This window comes from Chrysochloris asiatica, unplaced genomic scaffold (assembly GCF_000296735.1).
Source record: "Chrysochloris asiatica unplaced genomic scaffold, ChrAsi1.0 scaffold00014, whole genome shotgun sequence".
NCBI classification, from domain to species: domain Eukaryota; kingdom Metazoa; phylum Chordata; class Mammalia; order Afrosoricida; family Chrysochloridae; genus Chrysochloris; species Chrysochloris asiatica.
The window spans coordinates 10,132,001-10,144,067 of NW_006408532.1; the positions used below are offsets into that span (position 1 = coordinate 10,132,001).

General features: G+C 46.2%; 1 protein-coding gene across 1 annotated transcript in view; it reads left to right on the forward strand.

Moving 5' to 3' along the window:
• The window catches only part of PRDM12 (PR domain containing 12), a 16,872-nt gene extending 7,562 nt beyond the window's left edge, over window positions 1-9,310 (forward strand). Inside the window, exons 4-5 of the mRNA XM_006834877.1 lie at window positions 6,378-6,489; window positions 8,907-9,310. Coding sequence (XP_006834940.1) covers window positions 6,378-6,489; window positions 8,907-9,310 — 516 coding nt within the window. The remainder of the gene's footprint in view (window positions 1-6,377; window positions 6,490-8,906) is intronic.
• Window positions 9,311-12,067: the final 2,757 nt, after the last annotated feature.

A 12,067-nucleotide genomic window follows, 5' to 3' on the forward strand; every position in this document is an offset into this window, starting at 1 on the left:
AGAGAGAGAGAGTGAGTGAGAGAGTCCTGGTGTGGCACTGTGGGTTAATGCACTGGACTGCAAAGTCATTTGAGCCACAAGGTTGGCAGTTCAAGCACACCAGCTGCTCCCTCAGAAATCTTATACAGAGCTGCTATGGGTTGGAACCAACTCGACAGCACTTAACAATATATATATCACCAATTTGGCTATCAATGTTTTTATAAAATTAGTATATCTACTAAAAAAAAAACATATACCAGTGTTTGAGTATGAGGTAAGGAAACACCAAATATTACCCATTTTTCTTTCAATAAGCAAAGTTGGACACGTTTTTCTTGGTCGAAATTTTCTCAAATCTATTAGTTTTGTCATTATGTCAGATGCCACATACAGGCTAAACAGTACTCCTAGGTGTATGTGGCTACTTGCAAGGCAGGGCCAAGACTCCAGAGCTCAAGCAAACATTCTGGGCACTCTCCAGATGTCTCTGGAATAAATCAGCTATTTACTCTATGTGTATGTGAGTTTGCCAAAGAAGAACTGGTGCTGCGTGAACTGTTTTCTTAGTATTTCTAAAACTCAGGACTGCTATTTATATTTCGTAACAATAGCCTATTCATCACCAAAAATAGGAACCCATTCACTGCTGCTGAGTCACTTCTGACTCATAATGACCCTATAGAAGAGAGCTGAACTGCTCCATAGGGTTTCCAAAACTGTAAAGCTTCATGCGAGCAGACAGCCTCCTGTTTCTCTCATGAAACACCTGGTGGGTTTGATTTACTGACCCTGTGGCTAGCAGCACAACCCTTAACCCACAGCATCGCTAGGTCTCCTAAATATGGGAAGAAAGCTTTGTTCTATAAACAGCATATACTATTGATGCTCTAAAAATTTCCACAAATACAAAATAGCAATGCTCCAAAAGAGACAAAAGTGATGGGATTCAATGGAGACTCTCTGGGCAAGTTATGTATCTAGCTGAGTCTCTTGGTGTGTAATTCCTGGACCCTTCAATCCAGGTGTTGAAAAATGACATTTCTGGAGAGTGTCCAGCACAGTACTTGTTACATAGTAAGGGGGCACTATGGTCAACAGCTTAAAACTACCAGCTGTTCCACAGGAGAAATATGAGGCTTTCTGCTCCCATAAAGATTGGCAGCCTCAGAAACCCTACGCAGGGTCACTATGAGTCAGAATCGACTCCACAGCACACCACCACCACCACCACCACCACCACCACCACCACCAAGTGTCTTGGTGTAGCGCTATGGGCTGAGGCACTGGGCTGTAAAGTCAGTTTGAACTGCCAGGTCAGTGGTTCAAGCTCACCAGTCGTTCCTTGGAAATACTATACAGGGTTGCTATGGGTCAGAACTGACTCAAGAGCACTTAACAACAACAGCAAATGTTGAATGGAGTCCTGGTGTGGTGCTGCAGGTCAGTGTACTGGACTGCAAAGTCGGTTTGAACCGCAAGGTCAGTGGTTCAAGCTCACCAACCACTCCTACACATGCGCACACAAACATATGTTGAATGAGAAAAGTCTTTCTGCAGTGATGGGAGTTGGTTTGAAAGGGAAGCACACAGGACCTTAGTTCTTCCAGGTAAAATGACTTCCCAGACCTTGTCTGACTGTAAAAATCAGCATAAGAAAAGGATTTAGGAGTAATCTATTAAAGTTTTAGATTGTGTAACTGGGAATAAAATGCTCAGAGATAGTCTCCTGTCTGTTCTTTGGCAAATTATTTTGCCCTAAATGTAGACTCCCCCCGCCCTTACTTTCTTTCTTGTATTTTCCTTTTGACTTGCTTATCAGTAGTACAGTTAAAGCTCTCTGATTAGTAAGCGACACCACTAATTAGTAGTACTGCTAATAGTGGCACATTCACCTTACACCAGACCCTTTATAACTTTTTAAAAAGTCGAATACTTTCAGCCCTGTTAGGTGCCTTTCTTAATGCAATTATACCGCTATTACATTATAGTATATAAATATTATACTATCATACTATTACCTTCATTTTATTGATGATGAAATTAAGGTTCAGGGAGATTCCATTGTTGTGCTGTGATTTGAACTGAGGCCTCTCTGACCCCTGAGCTGGAACTCTTGATTACCAAGCCATGTGGCCTCCCTTGCCAATATCTATTTGCTGGAACTCTATTAATTGCTGTGTCAGGACATCTGTGGTACAATGGAAATTGATGTCCGTCCAGATGACGCTAAGATCCTTCTAGACTAAGCCTTCTATACCTCATAAGGAAGGCCTCAGGGCCCCCAGGGAGCATGTTTAATCATGTGACATGAATTTACATTAGGAAAACAAACCACCCTCTACCACCACCATCATTTTCAATTTATTATAAAAACTCAGAAAGCAAGGCAGGACAGAACTTCTGGACTGATGGGGAAGGCTAAGAAATATGAGTTGAGATTTCTTGTAATACATAAAGCAAACATTTCATCACTAATGTTCGCTAGACTTTGGGCGGCATGGATTTTCTGTTACCAGACTCAGTTTCTTTGGGAATTGTTTCATTTTTACAGTGTCCTAAACCTCTCTCTGCTTCCCACAAAAGTCGATGCATCCCTGAAAAGAGCCCCAGCTGGCTAGGCCTGAGTGGTGTTTGTACAAAAAATAAAATAAAACAACGCTCATGAGGGAATATGGTGTGGCCATTCTTTGCATTTAAACAGTCAGCTGCTGGAACTATGGCAACCTCGGGATAGCGGTACCATGATGTCAGGGAAGAAACTTCAGATTCTCGGGTTGTCGGGACTTGAATACAAGCGGTATCTGAATGAGGGAAAGTCAGGGCGAGGGCCTCCCACTGGCTTCTCAGGACTGTGCAATCTGGAGATTCTTTCTGTGCACGCTGTCTTTCCCAATGCTGGTTCAAGAGCCCAGGCTTCCAACTGTCTAGGGCTATGTGTCATTCAATTCCAGTAGGTTTTTCTTAATAGATTTTCACTCTTAAAAAAGTTTTTGTTTAAAAGTCATATGTGCTTATTATTATAATTCTTTCAAAAGTTTGAAGCATTAGGTAGAAAATAGAAGTCACACTGCTCATCACACTGCTGTCCATGAATTTAAAATCAGCATTTAAAAAAAAAAGTCTCAAAATGACAAACTCATCTGGGGAAAGATGCAGGCTGAGTAGGAGGGGGAGTTACTGTTCATTATGTGCTTTTACATGCTTACATTTCGGCCCATGTGTTTGTATCACTGTTTTAATTTCTTAAGTGAATGAGAAAAATTAATTTTAGTGCATTAAAAATATGTTAGTAAATAAATGACTTACTCTTATGCTAAGACAGTCACCACTGAAACACTTATTTGAAAAATAATATTCCACCTAACCATTATGAATTCGGGATATGTAACTCCAGGTGTTGTTGGTTCAGATCAACATTCATCACCACTATTACTATTATAATCATCACTGTGGTGTGGTGCTGCAGATTAATTCGCTAGACTGCAAAGTCGGCGGTTCAAGTTCACCAGCCACTCCTTGGGGTCGCTATGAGTCGGAACCAACTCAACAGCACTTAGCAACAACAATCCTTAATAATAATTACTATTGTCAGTCAAAATAAAAAAATGACTTAGACATTTGATCCAGAACTTGAGTCTGGATGTCAAGTTGTAGCTCAGGGGCAACATCAGCTGTGGCTCAGACCCTCCTGTCCCACATCTGCCCCAAAGGAGTCAGCTCCTCTCCCCCAGGAACCAGAAGCAATGACACCTTGAGTGTGAGTGGTATCCTCAGGACACAAACAAAGCCTTAGTCACCCTGTGGGCTCTGTGGGGATACCATGGGGACTCAGTGCATTAGAGACCACTGTTTCTAAGAGGTTGGGCTTGACCACAGTGAGTGTCTGGATGAGGGTGCCTGGCAGCAGGGAGAGACCAGAGGTCCAGACTTGGGGGAAATAATAACAAACAATGTGCGTGGCTCTGCTGAACCCAACAAGTACTCAGTGAGGCAATGTCCTTATTTAATCACTGAGGAAACTGAGGCACAATGATATTTATGCAACTTGCCCCAAGTCATAACATGCTTTGCAAGTGGGGAGCTTGGGGGGACCTTGACCTGTCTGACTGCAGGTCCTGAGTCTTCTCCTGAAGGAGGAAGTCCAGAATCTGGTGGGGACTAGTGGTTATAAGAGAACCATGATGCATAAATGTCTGCTTTGGTCTGAGATTTGAAACCAGAGGTTTAGTCGGTGTTGAAAATGCCTTACAATCAGCCTTAGAGTTGTGCTCCCTGACCCCCTCATTAAAGGAGACAAGCTCAGAAAGGTGAAGTGATTTGCTCAAGGTCACTCACTGGCCCAGTGATGGAGACCCATTGTGTCACCTTATATAAAACAGTTTCCTTCACCATGAATTTCTCTTAAATATTTTAGTTCTGTATCTACCTCTTTCTTCTCTACCCCTTCCGCAGCATGGGCCTTCAGCTCTGACCTGCTGTCTTCCTAAACAGCAGTCATGACTGGAAATAATCAGCGAGGTCCCAGGGACATTCACGGCAGTGCCAAATTCAGCCTGCTTTCTTTGATGGCTCAGTGACTGCACTTAGCTTTTCCATGTTTGAACTCCCATCACTTTGCATTGGTTTGGTACCTTCTGCTTAGCTTCCTGTTACCCACTGAGCCTGAGCCTTGATGTGGTCCAGATGGAATCACAGGAGAATGGGAATCAGCTAGGCTCCCTAATACTTCCCTGGACCTCTCTTTCTTCTTCCACCCCCTCCTATCTTTGATTCCCTGTCCTTTCCAGGTTGAGCAAACTCTCTGTGATGTCCTGAGGGTGAGTCTCCCTGGTTCTCTCCAGACTAGAGTTCTTCAAAAGGAAGGAAGGTGTGGTAAATTGACAGGCTTCTGAATGTGGCCAGAGGTCTGCAGACAAGAACCAACCGAAAGGATGGGAGCATCTCTCTGGCCAGGGAATGAAATCCCATGGAATCATGCTTCCAGTACAAGAAAATAAACCTACTGTTTCCTGTGGGTGTCTGCTTCTCACTGGGTAGATCATCAGAGACTCCATGGTCATGCCAAAACTAGTTCTTCTGGATCCAGCCCTTAGGAAGGTGACGGGTGTCCCCTCTCTCAATGGTTCTGCCTGGTTGGAACCTGAAGATTCCCTATTTAGGAGACATAACTGACTTTTGGAGTCCTGGTGTGGCACTGTAGTACAAGCACTCCACTGCAAGGTCGATTTGAACCACAAGGTCGGTGGTTTAAATTCACCAGACACTCCTTGTAAATCCTTTCCAGGGTCGCTTTGGGTCAAAACCAACTCACTTAACAACAATAACACAACAACTGACCTTTACTGAAAACCTAGCAGTCTCCGGGAATGCCCTGGAGGGTGGGGCTTATTATGGTCAGTGCTACCTCAGGAACAGGGCTTCCACAGGCTTCCTATGGCCGCTGCAGAACTCTCCCTACCAACAGTCTTCACCTCTTCCCTGGGGCAGGTCCTCCCCAGAGAACTGCAAAACCCTGTCAGCCCTATTATAGAGTTTAGGACAAAGTGAAATAGAGTTTCAGGCTCTTTTTCCAGTATTTGTGAAAGTAGGAGTCATTCATCAATCAGAATTTTTTTTTTTTTTAGCAATTACCATGTGCCTGAGAACAAGCCGAGCCTGTGATGGGTAGAGAAGTATGCCTTATAAGTGCTCTGGATAAGAAATGTTTCCAGAATATTAGCAGGCAGGGTATAACCACATACAGTAGGGTGCCCAACACACGCTCTTTGGAAACAGCCGTTAAGCCTTTTGACCCTGAGCACTAACTAACTCTGTTTCCTCTCAGTAAGAAATGAAAAGCGTTTTAGTATTCCATCTTCTGCTACTTCTACTGGCTGCAAGGTTTCCATTTTGTTGATGTTGGCTTGGAAGCACTGGTGTGGCCAGGAGGCAGGTCTGTAGCTCTGTTCCCATCTGCAGAGCTAAGACAGAGCTAAAACAGGGAGAGGGAACCAAGGACCAGAGTGCCCCAAAGGCCACTGTGGCTGCAGCTGATCAGGGCTACTCAGTGCAAATGAACTGAAGTGTGACTCTCTCAGTAGCTCTGGTGGTGAAGTGGGTTAAGACTGCCAACTGAAAGGCTGGCAGTTCGAATCTACCCATGGAGTAGCTCATTAGGAAAAGGATGGGGCAGTCTGCTTCCATAAAGATTTGCAGCCTTGGAAACTCTATAGACAGTTCTACTCTGTCCTATGAAGTCGCTACGAGTCAGAATCGACTCCATAGCAGTGAGGTTTGGTTTGGTTTGGTGGCTCTCAGGGCTGAGGTTGGTCCCACATCTCTATGGCAGGAGCCAGGACAGCGGACTCTTGGCTGATGCCTCTCTGATCTCTCCCTCTTACCTCCTTCCCTTCCAGATGATCCCTCCCGACCAGGAGCTGCTGGTGTGGTATGGGAACTCCCACAACACTTTCTTGGGGATTCCTGGTGTGCCTGGGCTAGAGGAGGAGCAGAAAAAGAACAAGCATGGTAGGTGTTTATCACAAGTCCTTGATGACAAAGGACCCAGGGAGGGAGAATGTGTGTGTGGCCAGGTTGTTCCTGGCCCCTGGGAATCCTGTCCAACCCTGGCAGCATCCAACAGATAGGACTTTCTGGTTGCAGAAGACTGATGCCCTGGAGCATATCACCATGATTTGTGCAGGGGGGAAAGGCAGTCCTCCTGCTTTCTAGCCAGATGGACTGTCCTGGGGACAGGTGGAAGGACACCAAAGAGGCATCAGAGTGTGGCAGGAGGAACACAGAGCTGGGCAGCAAGAGCCTAGAGGAGTTCCAGTTCTGCTATGCAACATTGGGAATTATTCTGTGCCTCATTTTCCCTGCTTATAAAGGACAGGTGTTGGACAAGATGATTTCTAAGCTCCCTTCCAGCTCTGACAATCTGTACATTTCACTGCTCTGACCCTGGTGCCTAGAACAGAGATGTTCAATATAAACTTGTTGAGTGGAGTGGGGGACAAAGAGGGTTCTGATGTGTGTTGGAGCACCCTGATCATCATGTTAGTGATCATTCACGCAGGACCTACTGCATGACAAGAATTGGCTAAACCATTTATAGTTATCATCTTGCTGAGTCCTCACAAAATCCTTGTGATGTTTGGTTATCCTTATTTCTATAAAGGATGAACCTCAGACTCATGAATCCTTGTTGAGCCATTCATTGCTCAACAACTTTACTTAGATTCTTACAACAGACCAATGGGGGTGATGCTATCATTACTCCTATTTCAGGGAAGAGAAAACTGAAGTGCGGTTTCCTAGTTTGTTTTTAAAATGTTAAATTTGTTGTTAAATGCCCTCAAGTCGATTCCAACTCATAGCAACCTTGAATAAGGTTTCTGAGGAGTGGCTGTGAGCTTGAACTAACTGCCAACGTTGTGGTTCAAACTGACCTTGCATTCCAGTGCATTAACCCACAGTGCCACACCAGGATTCCTAGTACATGGTTGTTGTTGGTGGTGGTAAGTGCCATCCAGTCGGTTCTGACTCATAGCGACCCTTTGAGGGTTTCTAAGGAGTAGCTGGTGAGTTTAAACTGCTGACCTGTGGTTCAAACCAACCTTGTGGTCAAGTGCTTTATTCCAGAGGCCACAGTAGACACTAAGTAAATATTTGTGGGATAAGTTTCATTTTTGCAGGGCTTGAGAGTGGTGGTGAGGTGGGGTGGTGGTTATAATAGCTACGCTTTATGGAAGGCTTACTAGCCAGGCAGTTTCCATACAAGGGCTTTGGTGTTGTTGTTAAGTGCCATCAAGTCTGTTCCTACACATAGCCACCTTGTATAGGGTTTTCAAGGAGTGGCCCAGCACCTTATCAGATTTGTAAGGTGCTTAACACGGAGTAAGCCTTCAGTAATGCCTGCTTTTTATGATCATCTCATGGAATAGTGCATAGCCCTGTTGGCTAGTATTGTTGTTATTGTTGTTAGGTGCCATTGAGTTGGTATCAACTTATAGTGACTCTATGCACAACAGAATGAAACACTGCCCGATCCTGGGCCAACCTCACAATTGTGGCCTCACTTGAGCCCATTGATGTTGCCATTTTACCAATCTGTATCACTGGGGGTCTTCCTCTTTTTCTCTGACCCTCCACCTTACCAAACATGATATCCTTCTCCAGCGACTGGTCCCTCCTGACAATATGTCCAAAGTATGAGAGAGGAAGTTTGGCTATCCTGGCCTCCAAGGAGCACTTTGGCTGCACTTCTTCCAGCATAGATCTGTTAGTTCTTTTGGAAGCCCATGGCACTTTCAATATTCTCCTCCAACACCATAACTCAAAAGCATCAATTCTTCTATGGTCTTCCTTATTCACTGTCCAGTTTTCGCATGCATATGAGTTTATTGAAAATACCATGGCTTGGGTAAAGCGCCACCTAGCTAGTATTAACAGTTAAGTGTCGTCGAGTCGGTTCCAACCCATAGCGACCCTTAGTGACCCATAGTGATAGGGTTTCCAAGGAGCAGCTGGTGAGCTAGAATCGCCCACCATGCAGTTCAAAAGGCTTTGCAGTCTGGTGCATTAACCCACAGCGCCACACATTAGGTTCCCATTTTACAGATGAGAAAACTGAGATGTAGTGAAGCTAAATTACTTCCTAGAGATCCCACAGCAATAATCTGGAGTCAACTCCGAACTAACCTCCAACCAAGGTCCTTTGCTGACCCTCCGATGCCTCTGCCAAAGACCCCAATCAAGCAACCATCCCTCTATTAGAGGCGGGCTGGGTACTGGGAGCGCAGCGTATAGGAGTGGGTGTGGGGATGGGGGATGTCTGGGACCGCGCAGCAACGACTCTAACGCGGTTATTCTCTCTCTCTCCCTCCTCCACCTGTTCCTCCTCACCTGCCCCGCCCCCTCCTGGGTCCCGCCCGCATATCCAGAGGACTTTCATCCCGCGGACTCTGCCGCGGGCACTGCCGGACGCATGCGCTGTGTCATCTGCCACCGCGGCTTCAACTCGCGCAGCAATCTGCGCTCGCACATGCGCATCCACACGCTGGACAAACCATTCGTGTGCCGCTTCTGCAACCGCCGCTTCAGCCAGTCGTCCACGCTGCGCAACCACGTGCGCCTGCACACGGGCGAGCGCCCATACAAGTGCCAGGTATGCCAGAGCGCCTACTCTCAGCTGGCTGGCCTGCGCGCCCATCAGAAGAGCGCGCGCCACCGGCCGCCCAGCGCCGCGTTGCAGACACACTCGCCCGCGTTGCCTGCCCCGCACGCGCACGCGCCCGCACTTGCAGCCGCCGCCGCAGCGCACCACCTGCCGGCCATGGTCCTGTGAGTGCCTCCCTTGCGCGCCAGCTGGGAGGAACCCCGACCTCTGCCTGGGGGGCCTCGGCTCGGCAGCCGGGGGAGCGTGGGGCCCGGCTCTGCAGGTGCGCTGCCGAAATGATCTCCCAGGCACATTCTTCGCCCCGTTTTGCATATAAGAACACTGAGGGGTGACGCCACCCTGCTGGCTCGGCTTCTCACCCCACCCCCCCGAGGCCGCCGCCCTTCCGGGTAGTTTACCCGCCCTGCCCCACCCCGAGTCTCCTTCCTTCTGTCAAGTTGGCCACCCAGGTTGACATTCCTCTCGTGGGTGGCAGAAGAGGGGCCGAGAGTCTCCAAGGGGCCATGTCGGAGGAAAAAGGGAGCTCCCTGTTCGTAATGGAGGGGGCTCGAATAATTTAGGGGCGTGGTAGTGGCTTAAAGGTGGTAGCCGCTCACGTTTCCTCCTGGGACTGGTGTTCTGCAGCGTCAGGAGTCATGAACAAGACTTTGAGAATTGTGGCCCAGGAACAGCCAAGGAGATGATTTCGGGCCAGAAAAGCCTGGGTGAGACCTGGACAGAGGAGCCGGTCTGATTACCTTTCCCCAAAACCTGGTTCCCCAATGATGATGGAAGCACAAATGCTTGGCAGTGTGCCTGGCTTGTTGAGGGAGAGATTTAAATAATCACTTGTGGTACCCTGTGCAAGGCCGTGTCACTTTCTGGACCTTAGTTTCCCTATCTGTAAAATGAGGGAGTTGGCAAGTACCACTCACGTCAAATTTGGGAAGGGGAAAGTTTCCCCTCCTTAAGGCTGGTTTAGAACTCCCTTAGACAGGCAAGGTAGGAACCCCTTACCTTTTCCCCAAACCCCGGCCTTTAGCGCCCTCTGGTGTCGCCTCTTCCATTTTGCAGTCATTTACCGCAAGCTCTGTAGGGCGTTTTGTAAAATAAACATAATACTATTAATGAAAAGTATAAAATGTATAGAGTTTTCAAGAAACTGTGTTCTACTTCCAGAAAATGGTCACTTTAAATTTGTAAATATTTATCTAAAATGATATTTGCAAAACTGTGATATATATTAATTGATTGTATATGTACAACTGTAAATATATTTGTACCTCTCTTGTATTCTAAAATAAAAATTACTTGGAACATTTATCACTTCGCATCTGAATTGGTAAACACTTTTGCTTGCATGAAAGTGAAATATCATTAGGGCCTAGGAGTTGGAGAGGGGGCCACAAGAATTGTTCCACTTACTCGTTTTGAAAGTCACCATTGTCTTGTCCCTAAGGAAAATTCCATCTGCCATAACTGAACTGTCCACTCCCAAAGAGATTAGCAACAGTGTAAAGAAATCTCAGAAGGAGCCAGGAAGCTTTCTTCTGATTTCCAGCTGACTCTCAAATGTCAATGCCTTACTTTACTTCCCCCAAATCTTTATTTTTTTAATTTTTGTTGCCAACTTGAAGGAGTTCAAGCAGTCAATGGGAGCAGGCCAAGATGATGACCAAGGTTCCTCCCAATGCCTCGAATCTCTGGATACTTAAGTCACCTGTTCCCATACCCTCTTAAAGAAAATCACGAAGGCCATCAAGAAAGGACCATAAAGGGCTAGGCCCCAACTCTCCTCTCCAGGACTCCTGGCCAAAGGAGGTGTGTGCACTGGGGAGTGTGAATTCACACCTGTGTTTGTACATATGCCAGTACATGTAACCACTGGATGGACGTGCTTTCAGGCTTCTCAGGGCTACATCTCTCTATGCATCCTCCTGCAATGTGTCGGTTTCCCATACTCACCCCTGCTCTTTCAAGTTCACTCTTGTACCCACAGGCCATCTCCATTTGTGTATTTCCCAATATGGACTCCTTTGTGGGAGTCATCTCAAACCCTGGCAGGTGGGGGCCCAGGCAGAAAAGTACACTTGTGTCCACTTGCAGGTCCCATCTGGGTTTTCCTCCCTACAGCTGGCAACAGAGTCATCCTTGATCTTTGATCATGAGCTTTACCTCTCCTTTTTGTTTTTTTAAGAGGCAGTCAATTCTATTAATATATTCATTATTTATTTATTTTAGGTAAAATACAGCCCCCAAAACCCTAACCCACTGCCATGAAGTCAAGTCCACTCATAGCTACCCTATAGGACAAAGTGGAACTGCTGCTTAGGGTATCTGACATGATAATTCTACACAAGAGCAGACAGCCTCATCTTTCTCCCATGGTGGATTTGAACCACTGACCTTTCAGTTAGCAACCCAATGCTTAGCCCCCAGCACCATCAAGCTTTCTTATTAACAAAGTTTACCATTTTAATAAATTTTTACTATAATTCCAGGTGTTGTTAGATACAGTCACAATGCTGGCTATTTCTAAATCCTTTTTACCATCCCAAATGGAAACTCTATATGTATTAAGCAATAATTCCCATTGCTTCCCTACCCCTCCACTTTCTATGCATTTGTCTGTTGTTGTTGTTAGGTGCCATTCAGTCAGTACCAACCTATAGCGATCTTATGCACAGCAGAACGAAACACTGCTGGATCCTAGGCCAACCTCATTACTGTTGCCATGCTTGAGTCCATCGATGATGCCACTTGGCCAATCCATTTTGTTGGGGGTCTTCCTCTTTTTCTCTGACCCTCTACCTTATCAAACATGATGTCCTTTTCCAGCGACTGGTCCCTCCTGACAATATGTCCCAAGTATGAGAGACGAAGTTTGGCCATCTTGGCCTCCAAGGAGTACTCTGGCTGCACTTCTTCCAAAACGGATCTATTGGT